This window comes from Falco rusticolus, chromosome 5 (genome assembly GCF_015220075.1).
Source record: "Falco rusticolus isolate bFalRus1 chromosome 5, bFalRus1.pri, whole genome shotgun sequence".
Lineage (NCBI taxonomy): Eukaryota > Metazoa > Chordata > Aves > Falconiformes > Falconidae > Falco > Falco rusticolus.
This window is the reverse complement of record NC_051191.1, coordinates 47,737,945-47,761,672: the sequence shown is the minus strand read 5'-3', so window position 1 is coordinate 47,761,672 and position 23,728 is coordinate 47,737,945. Positions and strand designations below refer to the sequence as shown.

The 23,728-nt window shown below is 43.8% G+C and overlaps 3 protein-coding genes across 3 annotated transcripts in view; 2 read left to right on the top strand and 1 right to left on the bottom strand.

The window, feature by feature from the left end:
* MRPL42 (mitochondrial ribosomal protein L42) overlaps positions 1–2,598 on the top strand; it is a 10,605-nt gene extending 8,007 nt beyond the window's left edge. Inside the window, exon 6 of the transcript XR_005104329.1 lies at positions 662–2,598. The gene's annotated coding sequence lies outside the window, so the exon portion shown is untranslated. The remainder of the gene's footprint in view (positions 1–661) is intronic.
* The window catches only part of LOC119148356 (serine/arginine repetitive matrix protein 1-like), a 24,500-nt gene extending 6,710 nt beyond the window's left edge, over positions 1–17,790 (bottom strand). Inside the window, exons 1-5 of the mRNA XM_037388381.1 lie at positions 17,529–17,790; positions 15,734–16,146; positions 8,157–8,311; positions 7,318–7,360; positions 6,650–6,727 (exon numbers count right to left, since the gene is read on the bottom strand). Coding sequence (XP_037244278.1) covers positions 6,704–6,727; positions 7,318–7,360; positions 8,157–8,311; positions 15,734–16,146; positions 17,529–17,790 — 897 coding nt within the window. The 3' untranslated portion in view covers positions 6,650–6,703. The remainder of the gene's footprint in view (positions 1–6,649; positions 6,728–7,317; positions 7,361–8,156; positions 8,312–15,733; positions 16,147–17,528) is intronic.
* On the top strand, positions 16,136–23,728 carry SOCS2 (suppressor of cytokine signaling 2). The gene is made up of 3 exons (XM_037388041.1): positions 16,136–16,246; positions 17,762–18,042; positions 18,979–23,728. The coding sequence occupies exons 2-3, from the start codon at positions 17,898–17,900 to the stop codon at positions 19,425–19,427; spliced, it is 594 nt and encodes a 197-aa protein (XP_037243938.1). The 5' UTR covers positions 16,136–16,246; positions 17,762–17,897; the 3' UTR covers positions 19,428–23,728.

The window sequence follows — 23,728 nt, the reverse complement described above, 5'->3', positions numbered from 1 at the left end:
ATGAAGTCATGTCAAAATGGGAAGTCTAGAACTAGACATGTGGGGTTTAGTGTTATTTTGGGGGATTTTTAAAATTTTTTTTGGTACCTGGTAACCGAAATGCAGGTGTGTTTCAATACTGAGATATTAATGAGATAGTATTAATGAAAAATATTATGTGAGGTATTTACAAAACCGATGGAATAGTTTTGCTTCTTCTATTAACTTGCAAGATAGCCGATTCCATGTTTAACCCTACATCAGCCAAGTGATTCTATTTAAGCCTATTGTCCTATATTTAAAACTGGCCAACTTGTAGACTTAGTAACTTGTCCTTCTAAGTCACCCAGTATTCCTAAATATCTGAGGTAACTTCTGTGTGCGTTTGGGGCAGGTGGGTATTTTCATTTTTTAATCCCACCCTAACTACTGTTCAGTGAGGATGCTATGTTCATATAAATCAGAATAACTGTAGCTCGGGCAGGAGTGTTTTGCCTCAGCAAGGTTATCAGTGAAGACTCACAGCTCTTTATAGCTCACCTAGGTGGAAGGATTGGCCCTTGAATATATAAAATACTTCAAAGACATTTGGCTTGATTCTACTTCATAGATTCAGAATTTATAGTGCTTAAATGTTTCTGCTATTAGAATATTTTATGTCATCTAGCATATTTTTTCTCAGGAAAAGGAGATCCTTTACTCCAGCCTACAATTTTAGGCATCAGACTTCTGATAGAAAGAGCTGGCTTAGAACATTGTGCCTCTGCAGAGATCCCAGTGACTTCATAATGTCTCCTAAGGAGATCCTTATACATAATAAAAAAATAATTATCCCATATATGTAATTCATTTTGATTGTATTTCCTTTCTAAAGCAACTTTGGTAAGCTAGGAAGGTTCTCGTTTCTTCTGTTAGTTTAATTTTGCCAGCATGTGATACCTACAGATTTTGCTCGGAGTACCTCATAAAGTCTCTAATCCCGTCACTGTTAGAATAAAACATGCTTATTTTTCTGAGGTTATTACCAAATAACCTTTTTTCCTTTAATTTCCTTTAATTTAATTTAATTTCCTTAACACGATGTTGGATGTGTGTAAAAGTCTGCCTCTAAATACTTCTGGAAAATTTTATGTGAAGCTAGTTGAAGTATTTATCTTGGTATTATTTTTAAAAATACATTTTTAAATCCAAATGCCAGTTAGCTGATAATGGCTTATCATGGCAGAGCATGGAATCATTTTGCGTACTCTTTCAGTTAAGATATCTGAGTCCATGTTTAAGCCTACACCAGCCAAATTATTTTGGCTCCACATTATACTATATGTTGCTTGTGTGATAACAAACGCGGTATCATGAAGGAATGTCTATTGTGTCTATGAAAAGGACCACTGCTTATTCTGCAAGTTCAATTGCATGAAAATGGTTATTTTTTTCTGCCTAGAATATAACCTTAAAAAAAAGTCTTCAGTGATTTGCAGTACAACAGATTTTAGTATTTTCATCTATTTATGGTGCCTGGTACTGATACGGGTCCTTAAGTGAGAAGCTTACATCTCATGTTTAGAGTTTTGTTACATTCCACTGCATAAAATCAAGCCCTCTTTATTTCTGTAAAACTGAGACCTAATTTGTCACTGTTCAACTTTACACCAGTGTAAAAAGAGATATCCTTGGACTAATTTAAACTTTCAGTTATTTTTCCCCCTTCTCCCTGATGCTTTTGCTTATTGCTGCCTAATACTATTAAGGCATTTTGCTTTACAGAAACCTTGTTACTACATTTGTCTTTTCTTGCCTGTCAAACCCTGTTTGTGATCAAACATCCACAATCACTGTAGAAATGGTGGATTTCTCAATGTTTCCCAAGCATTTCTGGATGCTTTTCAGGCATTTTGAGGCCTAAAAAATCTATGATGTGCTGGACTGCTGGACTTTAAACGTCTTCTGACCAGCTACTGGAAACTGAGTCTAAAACACGTTCCCTACATATACCCTCTGCCATTTTGTTGCTACGTTAATTCGTAAAATTGGTATTTTAAAATCTTTCCCTGCATTACACTGCCGCTCAGTCTTTCTATGCTCTCATCTACTAAATCTTTCTTCTGGGTCATCTGAAGCATGACTTAATTAAAATCCTACTCCCTCAGTAATTCCAAGCTGTTCCCCTGATTTTCTAGTCTTGAACATCTACATAAAGCTGTCTTTATCTGTTTCTCTTCACTTAAACTTGGAATTAGAAATCCATCCATTTGATTCTTGTCCCACTTCATGCAAAAGAATGATCCCTTTGAAAGTTAATCTGGGATTTCTTATTTTCTGTTGCTCTTGGTCTTTGTAATTGAAAACTTAAGTTGCATAAAATTTACAATGTTGTTAAGTCTGCTCTGGGGTCTTTGTATCCAGTTTTAGGCACCTACCCATTTGCTTTGTATCTAGTAGTTACTAAGTGTTTCAGACCTTATTAGGCTTGCTGCTGTAGGTAGTATACAGTTGGGTATATATATATTTTTTTTTTTATTGTGTCACTAAGTCCTCTCGGGCTTTGCTATTAGAAAACTGTCTCAATTAAGTAGCAAAAACTGTCTTCAATTCAGACCACTTAAATAGCAGTTCAATCTATCTCGATGTCCTAGTGAAAAGTTCTTTCGCTTCCTCTAGTTAGACCCGAATTAAAAAAGAAAGCATGCAAAAACCAAAACAGGTTTTTGCCTTTTCTATGTGCAAATTATGTTGTTCTGCAGATTCTTGGTACTACCACCAGGAGGCAGTCTTGCACAGTAACGCAACTGGATTTGCTTGAAACCATAGAGGATGTAGCTATAGCATCACACTTAACACTACTCGAGACATGCATTAGTGGTTCTTTACTTAAATTTGTAAGTACTGAAAAAAGGAGCTACCTAGCAGGCTTGAAAGTGGTTGGATTCAAAGGGTCAGTGCTTCTTTTGTGGAACTTGCCTATTTGCTTTGCTTTCACTTTTGTAATGTGTAGCAGAGATGTATATTCACACCGAAACAAACCTCACCCTCCCGGTTTTGAAAACATGAGCCAATAGTGGAGCAGTAATGGGACGCAACAGCCACATCCAAGTTGCATGGCTTTACACTTCAGTTCCTCATGGCTGTAATGCAGGGAGCAGTTATCCACCCACCCCTTCCTGCCCCTCCAGTTGTTCAGTCCTACAAGAAAGGTCTCTTCTTGTCTGTTTACTGTTGTAATAGATCTGAATTTCAGCTGCCGCGTCTCAATTCTGCTGTACCAGAATAACCCACTGCAGCAGCGATGCTAAAAGTCCCAGTGATGATTGCTATTTAAAGCCAACTCTACATTTCTCAGTTACTCCAATCTGTATGAATTTTAGCAGCTGCTCTGTGGTAATTTCTCACATGCTCATTCCATCCTCAAACCCAGTACCAAGTGATAGAATGAAGATATGAAATAGGTGTAGGCTGCATTCCTATTCTGTAATAAAGGATGTGTACTTAGTTGTAATGCAATAATATAAAAAAATTGACTTAAAATAAGCCCACTGGTCACAGGAATAAATGTCAGACAAATTGTGTACCTACGATATGTAAAAGTTGGATTCATCTCCAGGACTGAGATGGGTACTAATTAGACATCTAAGCTTGAGTTAATCTTTGTAGGCTCTTCTTATAGTCAATTGACACAAAAAAGTACTGACACAAGGCAGCTGATTTTATTTTAAAATTTTATTGTCTAGAATACATGACACGAATTTTTCACTGGAGGTGCTTTTTGCTTCTCGTCTATAAAGGGAGGATGAAGCTTAGCTGAGATTCAGGTGCTTGCATTAGAGAAAATAAAAGCAGGTTTGTTTTTTAATTCAAGAGAGCATATATGTAAAAGAAAAATACTCCACTTAATTTTAATACAAAAACGTTTTTGCTGTTTCTGCTAGGCTTCAGTAGCATGCAGTCCACATACAGGAACTCTGTTTTCTATATAGAGTAATTCACACACATTTAATTTGTAATTTTGAGTAAACTGTGTATAGGATTTTAATTTCACCTCCTTAAATGTAATCAGCCCTCCAATGTTAAAAGATAATACTTGAGCTGTTATTTTTTTTGTTCCATTTGGTGCGTAGTCACAGGAGAAATAAGGTAATTGCTTATTTTATCTATCTTTATAGCACCTCTTCTAATGAGCTTATGATTGCAACCATACCTCTAGGTCCTTCTAGAAAAATGAACACAATAAATCATAATTTACTGGGTAATTTGCACAGAATTATCTGAATATTTAAATACAATTTATGCAGAGTATTAGTTCCCCTGTATGTAACTACAGCTGTTAGGACACTGCTCATCAGAAGATGGGAGTTATGTGGAAGCTGCATAAACCAAACGGCATGTTTGGTCAGCAATTTTCATTGCATGGCTTCTGGAGAAGTAAAAGTTTATGGCCTGGAGTACCACTTTATTAAGTGTCATGATGTAGGTGAGAAACGATAATCCATGTATCACAAAGCTCTTCATCACCTAGAGGCACCAAGGAGGTTGGAATGGCCAACAGAACTGAGCAAGTTTGTCAACTACTCTTTCTGAAAAATCAAGTAATAAGTACAAAACCCAGTTGTGCTTATATTCAGCTTTACTGCTTGTCAAGTCTTGGCTCAGAGGCAGTTTACCATTTTTAAATAAGGCCAGTTCTGACTGCTACCAAAGCTTATAATTCCTTGGCAAAAGAATCTCCCTACTAGCAAAATATAAGATATCACAGGAAAAGTTGTATTCTGGAAGAGATGGGTTTTAGCATTTCTTCTGTCAAAACTAATATAGATTTAACTAAGTAGCACATCATTTTAATGAACACTGAAAAGTTACTGTTAAATTAGGCAACTGCATTAAGCCATTATCACACCGAATAAAAATTAACCTAAGTAAACAATTAAAGACCCTCCTGTACAAACATGTATTTCCTACTCACTAATGCTAACAAAACTGAGCTATATAGTTGCATGCAAAGATTAGTGTTTCTTAAAATACTGCTAGTCTTTCTCATTATTCAGATTTATGTTTTATTTGTTTAAACAAATAATAAGCTAAGTAGCATTTTTCTAAAGTCAACATCTGTAGGAATTGCACAGGATCAGAGCTGTGCTGTGGCAGTGATCTTCACCTTCTGCTTTAGTTGAGACACTGAGGATTTCAACTGAATAATAAACTAATGCCAGGGAAAATTTTTCTTTGACCCCTAATTAAGTTAACAATTGGTTGGGATACAGTAGTATAAGCCTACAGGTACCTTCTCATATTTTTTTGTTCTTTTGTAGGTTTTAATCCTGACTGGTTTAAGTATGGATTCACTTGTTATTTCTCAAGAATACTTTGTATCTTTGTAAAACTCCCACTCCCCCAGGCCATTTTTCATACTGTTAAAATCCTGGCATTCAGTGATGGGAAAATGGAGGGTGGCAGCAAGTTCCATAAATTTTAGAACTGGATTAAGAAAAAGGATTTCCTATTCAGAGTAGAGGCACAGTGCAAACAAAATTCATGGTAAGTTCATCATAAGCAGAGAAAAGAAAAAATGACAGAAATTCCCTTTCTAGAGCATATATTTGTATGTTCAAATGACTAAAATAAACATGCTGTATGTTAGCTGCATGTGTTACAATTCATTGACTTTATGTGGCCGTATTTGTTGAAGAAAGAGATTTGAAATGAGCCCAAAGAGGCCACTGGTAAGGCTGAAAGGTGGCACAATGGTCTCTGAAGAGAAGAGCAGTGGTGGTCCTGATGGAGAGCAGCTGTGGTTAGTACCTACACAGTGCTTAGCCAGTCCTTATCCAGTCTGAGGGCAAAGCGGTGAATCGCTGGAACTGGGTGAGTGTTTTGCTTCCATATGACCAAGATTTTAACTCATGACTTTGTGGAAATGATACATGAGAAGCCTTAGATTATTTTTTTGAGTGAAGTGTTTATCCTGCAGTCAAAATACCTGTGTCTACACTTTACTTCGGCCAGAGGTGGCCCCCAGCGGCAGACTGATGCTCTGGGTCCCTCTGAGCAGTCCTTACTGCTGCAGGCTGGGGAACAAGCTCAAGCTCCAGCTGCTGATACCCACAAGCCATTGTTAGTTCCCCCTGTTCCATCTAGCCCTCTTTAAAGCAATGGCTGCACACACCTGCAGTGAGAGTTCACACAAGCACTGCTCTGAAGATCACACCTTGTCTGACTTGACCTTGTGTGCTCTTTTAAACTCAAGCTGATGGTACACCCTCAAACATTACTGCATCCCAAAATGTATAATGTGTACCCTCAGTTTCATGCTAGGAAAGCACCGTTCTCACAGGCTGCAGTATAGTTTCACATAATTTCATATACTTCAAACTGTACAATACACCAAAAAATCAGAATTACATGTTGGGTCTGTAGGGGCACCAGAAAGAATCCAGGGAGTACTGTGGGATGTGGATATAGGAGTCGGAGTCTGCTCTAGAGGGAAGTAGCCCCAGCTAGTGTGGATATGAGCCAAGCCTCTTGGCATCAGGGACTTTATTAGAAAGGCAAGACTGCCCTCTGAAATCAGGTAGTTGGGAACCACATCATTTTTACAGATAACCTGAGCTCAGACTGTTTGGACTACTAAATCTGACTGAGTCTGGTATGGGCTTATTGAGATGAGAAAACAGCAACTCACATGCATAATTACTGTTCCCTAAACAACTCGGTCATCGAGATTGTCCAATCCAGTTCAGAGATGTCCCCGTTGAGACTCCTGTAAAAATAAAACTGTTTTTCTTCTGGATAAACAAAATTAAATATGCAGAAGAAAGTACATTTCTGTAACTTCAAAGAAAATCAGAATTTAGCAACTTCTTCAACAGTCCACATCAGAGTAAATGAACCATACCAAAGATCACTAAATGTCAATATTCTGTAATTCTCAGCCTTCAGAGGATCAAAGAAATCTGAAGAAATGGTTCAAGTTGAGGCATCTGGCAAAATAATGAGGTGAAAGGCTTTCAGATTTTTCTGGAGAAAAAACCAGTAATTGGACATAATTCTTAAAATCTTCATTTAGGCATTACTAAATGAAAATGCTGTGTTTCCATTTCAGGGCTAGTGAAATGTCAACAGAAGAAAATAGTGGTATAAACCCCAAAGAACTGTTTTTCAGTTACTCTCAGGACATAAGGGATTTATTTATTTAAAAATCTGTGACACGGGCAAATGAGCTGTTCACTTTAAGTAGCTTGCCAGGTGGTTTGGTTTTTTTTCCTTTTCAGCTGTACTCATGATAAATTAATTTTGCTAAAAATATGCTACCAATTCAGCACAGATTTTTTTAACAGTTCATCTCCTTACCTGGCATATTCTTGCCCCCTTAGAACAGCCCAAGGAACCGATCCTGAAAATGCCCAAGGAGATTAAAAGATACGCATCAATTGATTGTTGAAGTATAACTATCAGAAGCATAATTGATCAGTCGTTTGGGGATTTTTATTGTTGCTGCATCTTTTCCATCAGCCAGTCCAAAGGGATTTCATAACATTGCACTAGTACCTCTGACTATGTAGGAATTTTGACTAGATTATGAAAGCTCCTAGAAATAATCTATTTTGAAGAGTTAAGTGTATAAATGCAAACTGAATGGAAACAGCTGTTATTTACATTCTCTGAATGCAGGATTACATTCCCTGATAGTTGAGGCGGGGGGGGGGGAGGGAAAGACATTGAAAGAACATGAAGAAATTGGAAAAATACAGATCTAGTAGAAATATATGCAATGTTGGGTGGTGTAAATCAGTATAGCCTCACAGGTTTGCCACCATAACAATATACAGCCTGCCTGCCAGAGGACTTGAAGAGCTTCACATGTTTCTTGGAGAAAGGAGGGGTTGCAGGAATGCATGTGCTGAAAACTAAAGCATATGAACAAATTCGTGTTTCAGTCTTTTATGCAATGACTAACAGAGAGCCAGGCATTTTCAGAAATAGTCTCACAGAACAAAGTCCCCATTCACAACAAGATTTTGCTGTGGACTTACGTTAGTTTGAGATTATGTTCTGGAAAAATAACAAAAAGGTCCTGAAAAATGTAGGTAGCGTATTCTAGACCAGTGTGCCTGGACATGAAGGACTGTGCTGGAGGGAAAAGAAAGCACAGTGTGAAAGCTCACCCCTTCAGTGAACCCAGGCTTTACCTTTTTATTAGCCTGGCAGAGGCCCTGCTGCATGTCCCCTGTACGTGTCCCCCTTCGCTTACCCGGAGCAGATCCCCACTGTTACGTGTTCCACTGGGAAGCTCACACTCCCTCCTGCCATGCCAGCTTCTATCAGTAACATCACTGGCAACCACCTAGAGTAAAATAAACAGTAATAGACTGTCCTCAGAAAAGGTTAGGCATGTTTAAAAATGTACGTGAGACGTGGCTGCTAATTTCATTTGGACCAAACCCACTCAGTCAAATCAGCATCAGCAGTAGGAACCTGGGCTGGGGAATTAAAGGTGTGATTGTTTTGCTGGGCTTTCCTTATAAATGGGAAAAGGAACTGATGAAACCAACACAGCTAAAGCTCAAGCATTGCAGAAACATTTGATTCTTGGAGCCTGTAGTGATTCCCCCAGGATTAGCTCTGCTTGACTTGGGATTGCTTTGTACCTGCCAGCACACAAAAACTATCATCGTGCAGGCAAACGTGGGACAGAAATTTCATTCTGGGTCCATTTTAGATACAGACTCCTGCCTGCTGTTCTGCCTTACGCAAATGAGACATCTGATGGCTAAATGCATCCTCTAGTTCCTTCCCAGAACAGACTGAGCTACAGCAGCAGGTTTTGCAGCTCCCTTCCATCCAGCATGGTGTGGCCTGAAATGCTGGGGAAAAATTCTGCTGTGCCTCAGGCATCTTTCTGGATCAAATGTATTCCCGGAGGGATAATTTATCAGAGAAGTGAGCTCTGAAGAGAATGCTAAAAATAGGGTTAAAATTTTGAAATATGGGGTAATGGCACTGAAAGTCAGGAAAGATGTCTAGCCCAAACTCACACTTTATAAAAGGCTTTGCATATTTTATAATAATTGTGGATATTATTTCCCCTCCCCCATTCATTTACAAGGACAGAGAGATAATAACAAACCAGCAAATCAGAATTTGGTTACACAGAGCCATCTGTTAATTCTGGTGTATGGCAGTAGAGGGCATCTAAGGACTTCAAGTCACATATGGTAAGGGATTAAAATCAGATGGCTGAAGGAGTTACTACTCTCATCCTCAACCATTCACCCCACCCCGTGACAGAATTTGCCACCTCACGACCAAACAGCTCATGAAGCTGCTCCTGAACGACAGCAGTTCCAAGCCACGCTGAAACTGGGGTTGTTCTTAACACACCAGACGGAAAGCTCCAGTTGTTTAGGAGGAGATGCGTGCGTTAATTCCTCATCCCTGCTGCTGGCAGCACTCTGTCACAGCCAGGGGGAAGGATGCCTCAGGTACAGTACAAGGGGAGACACAACTTCCTCGAGCACTCTATCCAATTTTACCTACTAGTGTCTGAGCTTTAATTTCCACAAACCTGGCAAATACACTTACAGCAGGGTCAAACAATCCTGGGAATGGACAGGCAGTGCCAAGAAAAGGCGAGCTGTGGACCACTGCTCTTTCCTTAACCAGGAAGAGTAGCCCTGTGGCTGTTTCCTCGGTTGAGCCCCAAAAATGCTAGTCTGTCTGTCAGGTCTGTGTTTCAGTTTATGAACTCCCAACATGCCAGTCAGTTACAGGACAATGCCTTGAGCCTTCCTCACAAAAAACAAGCGTTAATCATCACAAATAGAGAGAGGGGAGGTAGCTGGCAGCTAGCACTGTTTTCTTGTCATCTCTTCAGGTTTGTATGACATCCCACCTCCAGCCTCTATAGTGAAGTGGGGAAAGCAGCCGTGCCTACCTTGAGCCAAAAGAGGCCAACATGTCGTCGGGGAGGGAGGTTAAGGCCATTACCTGACACTTAACACTTAACGCACTAATTTGAAAAATTTATTTGATCCAAGCAGCATATAAACATACCATGGGCAGCAGATTTTCAATTCACTGCAAGCAGTTTAAAATTATATAAACACATTAGTACATGTCGATTATCCTGTTATTGAAACTCCTAAATACAGCAACACGTCAGGCCTTCTGCTGAAGTCTATTATAGCCTTAGTCTGAAATTTAGAAGTGGCTCATGCCAGGAAAAGGTTCTACAACTCATTTAATGATTCACTGTACTCCTGAAATGATATTCATCTGTCTGCTTTACATGGCAGCACTTCCAATCATAAACACTTAATTGTAGGAATTCATCCCCAAGGCCAAATAGCTCTGGGTGAATTAAACCATCTTTAATGTAGGAACTAGAACAGTGATTTAAAATCGATCTTTCTGATGGGAGACCATATATTCAGAAACATAACCCAGTTTCTTCTTTGTTTTACTTTGCACTCAAAATTCCCTCCTTTGGAGACAGCCACTGCATCACCTGTTTTAATTCTCCTTACTAGTTTCAGAACTGACTCATTGCCAACAAAGGAACTTTAATTACTTATGGATTGGCAGAGCACAGGAGAGCTGCCTGCATGCTGTCTGTCAGGAAAACTTTTTTCACAGACATTACTTGCTCTCTTTGGGAAGTAGGACTCGCAACTGGCAAGAAAACATCTCAAGCCTCCTCAAGCATAAAAGGCTTGTTTTTTCTGGCAGCATCTAGGACGAGAATGCAAGATTTCACAGTGCTTTCAGCTGTGCTATCTTTAGGATTTTTCTAAAACAAAACCAAGAGTGTAATTTCCCCAAAATCCAGAACTTCAAAGAGCATGGTTCTGAACATGTATATGTAGAGATGTATGTGTATATATACACCTATACACACTTTCTCAGCCAAAAAAACAAGATAAACAAGTATTACAGTCATGGCATCTCATACTACAATCTGAAAACTGAAATCCATAGCAAATATTCTCCTAGTAGTTCAAAATGACTGCTATCAAAATGGTTCTTTTTTTTCTATCATGTTCATAAAAAGCAAATGTGATAGGGAAGAAAATGCTGTCAAAGCATGTATATTTACAAATTGTCCTCAGGTAACTTTCAGCAGTATTTAGCTAGTTCTAGTCAGAGTGAAATTGGATAATTCACAAAATAATAAAGTGACAGACCAAATTTCTGCTGTTTATAAAGGAGCCTAACATAGCATAAGGTGAAAACTGCTGGATAAATTATCTTTTTATATATATATATATATATATATACTTAGTACCCTGTGTCACCACATTCCACTTTTCCTTAACAAGTCCAGCCAAATTATTTTTATGTTTTGTTTTTACTGTAAGTTGTAAATGGTAAATTAGAGACACTATAAAAGCACTACATTTAATATTTTTAATTAAAGATCCTAAGTATGTCTAGATAACCTCTTATTCAATGCAGTTGAGGCCTTTAGATGCTACCGTAAGTTTCAATAGTATAAAGCACATATGAGATGAAAGAAGGATTTTAATACCACCTTTTTATGGTCAGAGTTACATGCTTGCTGGTGATTATCTGTCTACCTATCCACTGAATTAAAGGAAACGATCCTTCTTTTTCTCAGCTGTCGTGGAAAGAAAAAATCTGGGTGCTATTTCAAAGTACTGCTCTCTTTAGTACCATCTCTTGATGGTTTGCTTTTAAATTACAAGTGCTGGTTTTCTTTCAGAACACCGCTGATTTACAGAAATTATTCACTGTATTTTTTATTATTCTCCTTTACTAAGTGTCTATTTTCAAGAAAGATAAAGCATTCACATCTGAATAGTAAAAATGGCAGGAAATAAGGTGGCAGCTGGTTAAGAGTAAAATTGTTTGGTATACACCATAATTTATTTCATCAAAACATTCTGTTCCTTGGGGCAGCTGGAAAGAGCAAAGTGATCCCATTTATGAAAATACTTGTTTTCTCTCTGCTATATTTATGATGTTTTAGGAACTCTGTGAAATAAGCAAACCTTCCTCCTGACTGCTGAGTGCGAAATTCTCTCAGGTCTCACACTGGGGACCTTGTTCGTGGTGTGGAGCTACAATTGTTCTCATTTGCTTGAGATAAAAGCTCAATATTCATATTTCTCTGCTTGAGAACCAGACATGCTGCCTGACCACTATAATCACAGGACAGGGAGGAACCATGGCAGTTATACACTGTTGTTTAGATCAGCTCGGGTAAACATTTGTCAAAATATGGTCAATAAATAAGACGTATGTGATAAGCAATAGCTGGCCTTTTAACTAACACAGATTTTATCTGAGCAAAATGGTATGTCATGGATAATGGATATTCTGTGCTGCATCTTCAGGAAGGAAGGAAGCAGAGAGCAAGGAGAGGCCCCTTGTATTCTTCCAGGTTCTAAATCTAGCTAAATAAATCAGTAAACCTTTTCAGCAAATCAGACCAAATCTAGCAAAATCAGCTGGGCCAAAAATGCATCATTCCCTACTCCGCTCACATTATATTATATAAATAAACCAGCATGCTAACTCTCTAGTAAATTTGGCATACTTTTCAGGAATAAAGTGAAAATAATTTCTAGCAACAGGCACTTCCCATGAGTGTAAAAACATTGTTGCCTCCATCCTTGGTCATGAAAAGGATTTTTGCCTGAAGGAAAAATAAAAATTAAATGCACTTGTCTCTCTCCTTCTCTTTTTGAGCATATACATTTGAAATCAAGACAGAAATGTAATATATTCTGCTTCTGATTTTCAAGAACTCTTAAATGTTCATGTTTTCACTACTAATATAAAGCTCTATTAAAAATATCTATTACATGGATGATATACTGCCCAAACTAAACCATTCATGCCCAGCAGAAAGTATCTGGAAAAGAAATCAGAGATTCCTTAAGTCTGTGCCTTTCATCTCCATTCAGATAATACACCTCTAAAACTGGCTCACAAACATTCCTAACTGTATACGTCCAGGCAGTATCTGTCCTAGAATCGCTACCCCAAAACATAAAGACTAAAAATAAATAAAGCACTTGGTTTGAACTGCACTTAGAGATGTTTAATCCCCATCTGTATAAACTAGGTTTCTGTTCATATTAATGGCTCTGTTTAGAAGAATTATTGTTTGTTACATGACAAATTAAAAGACCTCATTTTGTTTACATGATGGAAAGCTAAGTTTTCAATGTCTGCTGCTGCTTTTCTCTTTCTCCATTTCACATCTCCTACTCCATTATAGTTTTTTATACAGTAAAACACTTCAGGCAGACCAAGCATGTATTAAACATCCCAATGCCAAAGAAGCTAAAAAGTAGCTTAGTTTCATGCACCACATGTGGCCCATAATCCCAAAAGTAATTTAATTTAATCACCTTTTCTTACCCTTAAAAATTGTATTTTTTTCTCCCCTGTTACTGTGTGAAAGGCTCACGCAGACAGGAGAGAAAACCAGCTAACTAACATTGCTGAAAGAAACTAAAATACTAACTTACTCCACCGAGCCCATAGTACTTAGGGAAGTCTCATACCACAGAATAAAGGTAACTGTGAACCAAAGTACTCTTATGAGGTGCCAAAAGTGTCATTTACAAATCGATTTGCAGTTTTTAAGTTTTAAATTCATTACTCTTGTAAATTTATCAGATCTTTAGTACTATTCTTAAAAGACATTAAATTCTCATGAAAAAAAAATACAACAGATCTCTGTTTAGGAAAGATCCTGCTGATACACTACCTATGTAATTTTTATGCTACCTTTTTCATTACAATATCTGAAGTTTTAAGTAACAAATATGTATTACATTCTTCTGTTCTTGTTTCTCATTCACCACATAAATCATGGTCTTCCTCTCTCTGCCTTTATAGCAGCCAGCTGTGGTTTTAGAAACAAATTATTATGACTTCAAGTGACGAATAAACAGCAGAAGCAAAGGAAGTCTTGCGATACTATCCACATAAAAATGCCATTAATAAATAACGGGAAAAGAACTACAGCAAAGCTGTAAAAAAGCAGCTTTGCATGTAGACAACATGCATTCCATTTCTCCAAGACGATTTAGTGAACTTTAAAGGAATATCCCCAATTTCAACTCTATTATAGCAAAATAAGATTTTTGAGCAAAAGCTCTGTGACTGCATATACATATATGGAATTATTTAGTTAAAAAATATGTCTGTATTCTTTGTTGTTGTTGTTCTTCTGAATATAATGAAACTAGGGCAATTCTGAAAAAGTAAGATTTTACGCAAGATCTCACATCATTAGTAGCGGAACAGTAAACTAAATTTCGAAGTACACGGACATGTTCTTTCCCCTCCTCACATCTATCCAACTAAAAGTCAGTGAGGATTCCACAAATCACTGGAGGCTAGATCTGAGGCTATCCGAACTGCACTGACGAAAACATGAACAAGAATGACCTTCAAGACCTAAATTGTTTTAAACTATTTCTGAGAAAGCTTAAGAAAGACCATGTTTTCTCTTCAGACCTCATTTTAAATCTGCAGTGCTGTCAGTGACTAAACCCACCTTTTTTTCATAAACTGAATAAATTAAATTAAAAAGCACCCAGGCATTACAAACAGATGAAACCATACTGACCAATTCACTTAATTTTTTTTTTCTCAAATGAATCTGCTAATTACTAAATACAGCACTTATTTTTTAAGAGAGCTATTAATTCTAATACTCTTCACTCATCCCCTTACGTTTAAAAATTGTAATATCTATTACAAAAGCCTTCAGGAACTGTCTTCCACGGTCCCTTTTTTTCTTTATAAAGAAATCCTGAATTTCAGAAGTTTCTGGGGAGTGCTACCCAAGGCAAGAGTGTCCCTGCGGGAGCGTTCTCCGTGCTGGGGAGCTGGCACACCGGTGCTGCCCAGCTCCCTCAGCCAGACTGTCCAGCCTAATACAGGCTAATTTTTCTCTTTGATAATAAACACACACACACACACACCCCCACACCCGATTTTTAAAGCTATTATTTTGTATTATTATTTTATATTATTTTTTCCTGAGGACTTGAAAAAGACATCTCTTAATCCTTCACCCGTCAAAGCCGAAAAATACTCTCTCCCAAGCACCGCCGTGCAATTTGCAGGGAGCCCTGACCTGCAGCCAGGGACAGGGGTGAGACCAATACGTCTACTTTTGCTTTGTTTCCCCTCCTTTTTTTCCTTTTTTTTTTTTTGTCTTTCTAAAGTCGGCTCGAGGCCGCCGGGGCAGCGGCGAAAGGTGGCTGGATACCGAGCAGCACCCGCGGTGCAATCAATCATCTTCACGCCAAAAAACAGCTTTGGGTTTATTACATAAAAAAGAAATAATAATAAAAAAAAAAATCGCAGGGGGGGCGGGGGCGGGGGGGGGAGAAGCGGCGCGCGCATCGGCTGTAATGGCTGTTTGTAGCAACGAGGTATTTAGCGCCGGAGGGTGAAGGGGGGTGGAGAGCAGGGTGCGGTGTCCCAGGAGCTTCGGCCGCCGCAAGTCCCTGGCATGGAGCTCCTGGCACGGGCCCCTGACGCGCTCCCGGCCCCGAGGGCGGGCCCCGCCGCCGCGCTCAGGTGCCCGCGGCTGCTGGCGCCGGGCAGGCCGGGCACCCCTCGCCCGCACGCCGCCGCCCCGCAGGGGGAGGGTGCCGCGCTCCGCGCCCGCCCAGTTACCTCGAGAGGTGCCGCGCACGCGGGCGGCTGCTGGAGCCCGCCGGCGGGCTTCAACGGCCGCTCGCGCGCCCGTGCCTCAGCAGCCCCGGCCACTGACCTGCTCGCCGCGCGTCTCCCGCGGCTCCGCGGGTGGAAGGGGGGGGGCGCAGGGAGGGGTCAGGCCACCGCTGCCCCGGCGTGACAGGGGCGGTGGCTCGGTGCGGCGGCTCCGGCTGGCCGCGATCGCGGCGGAGGCGCCGGAGCGGGTCCTGTCACATGATGCGGTTCCTGGAAAGTTCCTGGAAAGCAGCCTTTGTATGTAGCCACCCCGGGAGGGGGGAGCGGCGGGGGCAGGATGCCCTCGCCTCGCAATCAAAGGCGAACAGACCGCCCGCGCCGGGGAGAGGGGGGGAGCTAAGGGTGTTGTTTCCCCAGGAGCACCGTCCTCCTCCGGCAGCGGCAGCCTGTCTGTCTGCCCGAGCGCAGCCCCGCCGCCTCTCTCCGGCGGCGGGTGCTGTACCGCGCCGGCCCCTCAGCGCCGCCGGCAGCGAAAACCTGACCGCCCCACCTCCAGGCGGCGGCGGCGGCAGCGGCGGCCCCAGCGGCCCCAGCCCCGTCCCGCGGAGCCCGGGTGAGTTCTGCCATCGTCCCCCTCCCTGCGCCCGGCGTCCTGCCGCTTCTCGAGAGTAGGGAGCGCAGGGAGCGTGCCGCTCGGCTCCCGGGACGGAGCCGCCGACAGGCGGGCTGAAGGCTCCCCCGAAGCCGGAGGCAGGCTGCTGCCGTGCCCCTCTTCTCTGCCGGGGGACGCCCCGCTGCAGCTGGCTGCCACCGCCTGGCAAACTCTCCGTCTCCGCCAAACTCCCGCGGGCGGCGGCGCTCCGCGGCCAGGCGCTCCCGGCGCTTCCCCTTCACAAGGGGTCGCGCCCGGGCAGCCCCGGCAAGGCTGCGCTCACCTGCGCTCGGGGCTTTGCGGCCGGCGGCCCCGCAGCCGCTCCGGCGACAGGCGCACCTGTGCCCAGTCCCCGAGCCGGCGGCCGGAGGTCCTGTGCGGGGGAGAAGGGGATGGGGATGGGCTTTGCCGGGAGGTTGCCGCGTGTGTGCCTGCGCACGTAGCGATAGAAACCCGGCAGAGCAACCTATCAGCTGCCTCTAGAGTTTAATTCGGAAAAGTTTCTGAGCTCCGGCGTGGAACTTGTGACGGGAGGAGCCACCTCGGCGTAACCCCTCACCTGGCGGCTGCCGCGCACCTGGAGGCAGAGACTGCCCGGTTCGGGAGCGCCGGCGGGGGTCCCGCTCTTTCCCGTGAGCCCCCTCCCCGCCCCCGGCCAAGCCTGCTGGGCTCCCCCTCGCTGGCGCTGCCCGGCTTCACGTCGTTCCCGGAGCGAGAGGCTCTTGTTGCCCCTCCCGTTCGCTTCAGCCGAGCAGAAAGATAATTTTTTTTTCATAGTACCGCCATTCAGTGGAACGTGCAAAGCACGCTACCTGCCCCGCGCCAAATACATCGCGTCCTGCACCGCGCTGCCCCTTCCCGTACCCAGGCGGCCAGCGAGTCCCGGGAGCCAGCGCTGCCCGCGCACCCGCCCCGCAGGCACGCCGCAGCCCGGGAGAGGCTCGCTCGCAGCCCCCCAGCCCGGCAGCGCGGCCCACGCCGGGCTCCCGTTCCTAGAGATATGACTTGGCGCATGACCTCAGTGAAAGGCGTACCGTACCGTTCCTGCGCACCGCAGCGTGCAACCCGGGCAGCGCCGGTGCTCCTTGGCTAGCCCTCCCCACTCGTACCTTTACGTGCTCGGCTCTCCCCCACGACCTCCTTCCTCCTCAGCCGACCCCCTGGCGCTGCGGACCGGGCTCGCCTACCCCGGCCGAGAGAGCGGCGCATCAGCGGGTTCGCCCTTGCAGTAAAGCGAGACCACCTTGGCGGGCCGGCGCCTCCCGCCTCGTCCCCGGCGGAGGGGAGCCGGGGGCAGGCTGGGCGGCGGGCGGAGGAGATGTCCCTCCCCCGCTCCGCCGGGAGGTGATCTCTCGCCTCGGGTCCCTCCTCTGGATGCTGGGAAGTTCCGAACCGGGAGCGCCAGAAACGCACGGGCTGCGTCGGGAGCGCCTCTCGCGGGGCTGGCCGCTAACCACGCTCTCTCTCCGCTCGCAGGCGGCGCCCGGGCCGGGGGCCGGGGCCATGCACTCGGTGCGGCGCTGAGCACTGCGGCGGCGAAGCGGAGCCTTCTCCTCGCCGGCGGTCCCCGACCTGCGTGCGAGCGGGGCCGCGCCGGCCGCCGCCGCCCCCCATGACCCTGCGCTCCGCCGGGTCCCTGGAGAGTGCGGAGGGCTCCCGGGCGGGCTGGCGGCACCCCGGTGCGGCGGCGCCTGCTGCCGAGGAGTCCCGTGGGGCGGCGCAGCTGGCCGCGGCTATGGAGGAACTGCGGCGGGCAGGTAAGGCCGGCCGGCCGGGAAGAGAGGAGCGCCCGGGGCGGCGGCGCTCGCCGGGGTGCCCGGCTCGCCGCCGCCCTTCGCGCCGCGGTCCCGGGGGAGGCGGAGCGGCGCGGCAGGGAGCCCCGCCGGGCCGAGAGGGAAAGCGGGCGGAGGGCAACGCTTGTCGCGGCCCCGCGGTGGCGAGGGGCGGCGGCGGCTCCGACCTTCCGAGGGCTGCGGCGGCCGAAGCGAAAGCGCCGCCAGCAGCAGCGCCGCGCCCCGGCGGCAGCCCGGGATCGCGGGCCGGGCGCTGCCGCCGGCCGGGGCGGCCGCGGCTTTGGGAGCGGGCGGCGGCGCCGCCGCATCCCCTCGGCCCCGCATACCTGCGCTCCCCTCGCCGACGTGGGGGCGGCTCGCCCGGCCCCGCAAGGAGCGGGGCTTGGCCACGGGCGTAGAGAAGGGCATTTGTCTGCATCGCCTCCCCGTTACGAACGCAGCCGCACGGCCGAAGTTTTTTTTTTTACCCCTCTCTGCTTCCGATTGCTAGGCAAAGCTCATTTCAACAACAGCCTACCTAGAGTTACCGAAAGCGGGGTTTTTGCGGGCTGCCAGCGTGCGCCCGCAGCGCTCGCCCCGGGTGTGCGTAGCGCGGAGCCACGGGACGCGTCCCTGCCGCCGTCGGGGCGGCCCGTGAGGTCGGCGGCTCCGGCGTTAGCCTCGCAGGACGCTGCAGGAAGGTTTGTGCGTGTGGATGTATAGGTACGAAAGTAAGCAGTGACCTGGAAGGCTCTGTCAAAACGAGACACATTGTAAAGCAAATTAAAATTTACAATGCCTGCAGGACTTCAGCTTTCAAACAACAAAGGAAATGGGTTATTACAAGTGTAGCAGCCAAAGACCAGCTTTTTAAACTAACAAACAGGAATAAACAAACCCCTTCTTTCTCTCTTTTAACAGGATGGTACTGGGGCAACATGACTGTTGCTGAAGCCAAAGAGAGATTACAGGATGCCCCCGAAGGGACCTTCTTGGTTAGGGATAGCTCACATTCAGAGTATCTACTGACTATTTCGGTAAAAACATCAGCGGGACCGACCAATTTGCGTATAGAATATCAAGATGGCAAATTTAGACTGGACTCTATCACTTGTGTCAGATCTAGACTTAAACAGTTCAACAGCGTTGTGCATTTGATTGAGTACTATGTTCTTATGTGTAAGGACAGAACCGAAACACCTTCTAATGGAACAGTTCATCTTTACTTGAACAAACCCCTCTATACATCTGCTCCATCTCTGCAACATCGCTGCAGAATAACTATAAACAAATGTACAAATCAGATCTGGGAGCTGCCATTACCAACGAGACTAAAAGAGTACTTGAAAGAGTACCAATACCAGGTATAAATATCTTTTCTAAATGCCTCTAATGTAGAGTAACTTTTAAATGCAGTTCTTAAAATCAGCCAAAGACTGAGCAATCAGTTGTACAACTCAGCATGGAATTCACTGTCAAAACAGTGGCAGTTCTGGGGGAAAGGTTTTTATTTCAGATGCCACAAAGGGAGACTTTATGTAGAATAATCCCAGCTTGCATCCTCGGGGGTTCAACAAGGTAGCGTGCTATTCTTGCTAGGAGAGAGAAGCCAGGAATCTGTCCAGATTGTGTTGCTTTGTCAATGGCATGAAATACTGCACTATCAAATGCTAACTGAAAAAGTGGGACCGGGAGAGACTGCAGAAGTGGTCAGAGACCTATGAGAGTGCATAAGTATCTCGGTTGTCTGATTCCAAAATTAATTTGGTGCTGGTGTTCATATAATACTGAAAGCTTAACTGGATCACACTGTGATAACCTTGCCAAAGTTATGCAACTAATCAAATCCAGTCAAAAAAGTGATCATGTATTCAGTTTTTATTGAACTATAATTCTTGTGCTTTTCTGCAAGTAAAGGAGTACTGTAAGTCATCAGTTTAAAACACTGTTTTTCAAAATTCTCTAAAAGCTGACCTTCAGGAGAAATGCACATCTTTCGCAGGAACCCAGTATGTTGCTGATTATACCAGATTGGTATCCCAGAATCTTTAACATGTTAACATCTTCCCAGTGGTGATATATCCATGTTATTACTATTAAGCCTTTTTTGGTTGAGGCTTTAGGATGCTGCAGACTTGCAGTTGCTCAGTTCCAATGTCAGAACATGGATATCAGCAGTTACAGCTGTCTTCTACAGTGTAGAATGTTCTTTTCAGCTTGTTTCCCAAAATATGGGGAAATATGATGGGGGGGTTTATGGGGTTGGAGGGGATTGGGTGGGGGTTTTTCCTTTTTTTTCCTTTTTCTTCTAGTTCACCATTGTAGCTATCAGGCTATTATTCAATAAAGTAAATCAAATTGCACAATAATCTCCCAATCTTTGTATGTATGGATTTGCTGCTATTCAGGAAACCGATCTTACGAACCTATATTGTTTCCCAGCTAATACTCAAATAAATGTGCATGAACCGGTGAGGATGAATACCACTGCTTTGCCTTGTGCTGCTGCTCAAAGGTATAGCTGGATTATGTACAGATTAGTGGCTTAGAGGCTGCTGAATTCCTGTAGTTAGGTATTAATTAGCACACAACATTGCTTTTTCTGTTACAGCAGTCCTCCAAATGGCAAGAAGGGACTAAGACCCTCAGTACCTGTTCCTCAGTTTAAACGTAAAGTATTTCAAAGAAGAAATATCCAGGATGAGAGTAATAGGAGAGCAGTAAAGAGAGAAACAAGGACATATATTCATCCTCGGTCAACAATTTCATAGTTTTAACTCTTTCCCTCGCTTACTTTTTAATTAAAGCAAATTGACCTGTGTTTGAACAAGGAAGGCTGTCAAGACTTGCTGTAATCTAGCCCTGCCCAGGCTGAAATGGAAACAAAATAATCTTTGTTTTCCTTGTGACTTAACTGCTCTGTAGTACTGTCAAGATGCTCTGTCCTTTCTCATAAGCTCTAGGGCACTGGCTGTCTTACTCTGTTGCACCTGAAGTCCCAGTGTTACGCACTCAGTTTTGTCATTCACTTGTCCCTTGACACAAGGGACACACCAAGAACTCGAGGCAGAGGGAATGGTCCCTTGGTATGGCAAATACTTGGTATGTTGTTCTCTCCGTGGAAAAGCTGGCTTTTGTTCCTCCTCCTCCACAGTTTCAATTCTCTTTCCCTGTTTTTAATACAAACTTTAGTATAGAAATGGGGGGAGTTTTCTCCTGAAAAACAAAACAAAAGCCTTTGTTATGTAACATTCACCCCACCCCCACCCACCTCCTCCCCACGCTCTGCCAAAATGTAGCAGATCGTTGGAAGTTTTTCACAGAACACCGTGACCACCCTCGGGTTTCCATCCCAGAACAGCTCTTGTAGTCCAGGTATGTATCATAATCACACGGTTCTTCTGTCTTGCTAGGATCTGCCACCCTGACGCTGCGGAGCTTTTCCCGTGAACAGTGCCTGTGAAACAACTGTATTCCCGGGAACACTTTTTGTTCTGATGAATCTGTTTTCTTACAGTTCTTCAGTCTACCTCTACCTTGAGATGAGATAGCTGCTATACGGAATAACTTGTTACAGTAAGAAACCCTCTAAGCTGCTGCGACGTTAACCTTCTACTACTGGGCATTTTTAGCCAAGGTGATACTTCGCTGTGATAAGCTTGGGGTCTCAGCGGTGAACGTGTTATACTAAGGTCCTTTAAAATAATTTCCCTCCAGCTAGCCCCTGGCCTGGGGATTTAAAATCATGAATACCAATGCTGGAACAACCAGATTGAGAAGAGCTTTGAGCTGCAATGAGACAGTCGTGTTGTACGTGTAAGAAATGATTCATGGCTCGTTGCTGGCAGCCTGCTGTAAGTGGTGACAGGCCAGGTACACCCCACGGCAGAACCAGGCTCTAAGGAACAACATGCGGCAGATGCAGGGCAGCTCACCGGGCTTCTTGTTCGCAGTTCTCCAAAGCACAAGGACAAACGGCAGCCTGAAGACAAGGAGTGCTAGCAAAGTGAAAGGTGTTGATTCTTGCAAATAATCAAGAGTAGTTACTGTGATGTGGAATCAAGTCAGCAAACCCTGAGATGATATTATTATACTGACTTATACTTCGTATCATTTGTATTAGTTACTGTGAGGGGAAGTAGGGTCTGTAGCTATGGTGTGCTGGAAGTAGTGAACAATATTTTGAACAGACTGGAGGGGGAACTAGTCCTCTTCGTATGAAAGCATAGTTCTTGTCCTCATTAGGATGCCAGCCCTAGGGTTGATGCATTGCACCAGTAAAACTAAACCACACTATAGCTCGCTGAAAGCTCAGCTTCATTCTAATGCGGCACAGAGGAATGACTTGTTCTGGTACAAAAAAATCTAAGGATAGTGCACGATTAGATTACAGTGGTGTAAAAATCTTGCACGTAGACCTTGTGAATTTTCAGGCACAATCATGTTGTCCAAACATTTTTAAAATGTTCCAGCATTCCAGTGCTTTTTTTTTTTTTTTGTTGGTGGTTTTTTTTTTTTTTTTCTTTTAACTTTATGGATGTTGTGGCTTGTTGGCAGACTAGTTTTAAATTGCTGGCCCTTCAGAGTCCAAAAATTGCTTCTAACTGATACATGTCATCTTGAGTTGCTAGTAGAGAGTGTCCAGTAAAGCCCGTTTCACAGTTTCAATGCCCGTGAGTCAATCAAAAATCATGATAAGGACTTTAATCCTAAGCCTTTTTTTTTTTACCCCACGTGTTGGTTTGGCTTTTCATTTTTGAGTCTTGAGGTTTCACATTTTCTAGCTTATACCTGCAATGTTAGTTGCTGAAAACCTCTTCATTTTAATTAAAGGAAAGCTGAGAACCCAACAACCCTAGAAGGTGATGCTTGGGAAAAAAAAAAACAATACCTGAAACTGCAAGATGAATGATGAAAATTAAATTGGTGATTGTATTTAGTTTAGGACTAAACCTAGAAGAAGTGTGAACTATGGCTCCATTTTAGTTGTATGGCTATTTCTGTGCTGCTAGCATTATCACCAGAGACAGAAAATGGTTCAAGTACAAGACGGGTGGGTAGAGTGGGAATGTAACCACGCAGCTGTGCCCCATGCATTAGAAGTAATTTTATTTTAATCTGATATCATCAGTATTGTCCTAATTATATTTTATGTAACTGCATTCTAGATAAACAATATGTAATTATAAGTGAGAAGGGAAAATTGTTCACTAGAATATGGGTTTATTTGTGTATCTTAAAACAATCCAGAACTTACTCCTCACTAAAAATTGTGGAGCTTTAGAATCTGAGATGTTACTAAGTCTCATCACCTTAAGAAAACAGAATCTACATACGATAGGAAGAACGGGGTTCTGTAGCTGCATGAATTCCTATATCTTATCCACCTCTTGTGTCTCAGCAAAGTGTTCCTGTAGGTAAACTACCTTGTTAAAGTTCGTAGAAAAACTTTACTTACCTACATGTTCTATTCAAGAGCTTTTTCTTGTATTCCTGAAAAAATTCCTGTGGGTTTTTTTTCCTTTGGCTTAAGATCTAGCAGAAACTAAGTCCAGTGGTGTCAGGGCTTTGTTCTTCTTAAGCCAAAACACGTGATGGAAATGGGAAGACATACCTTTAGATGTGGGTGTCGTGTCTAAGAGTCTTTTAAAATAAAGTAAAATAAAACTTC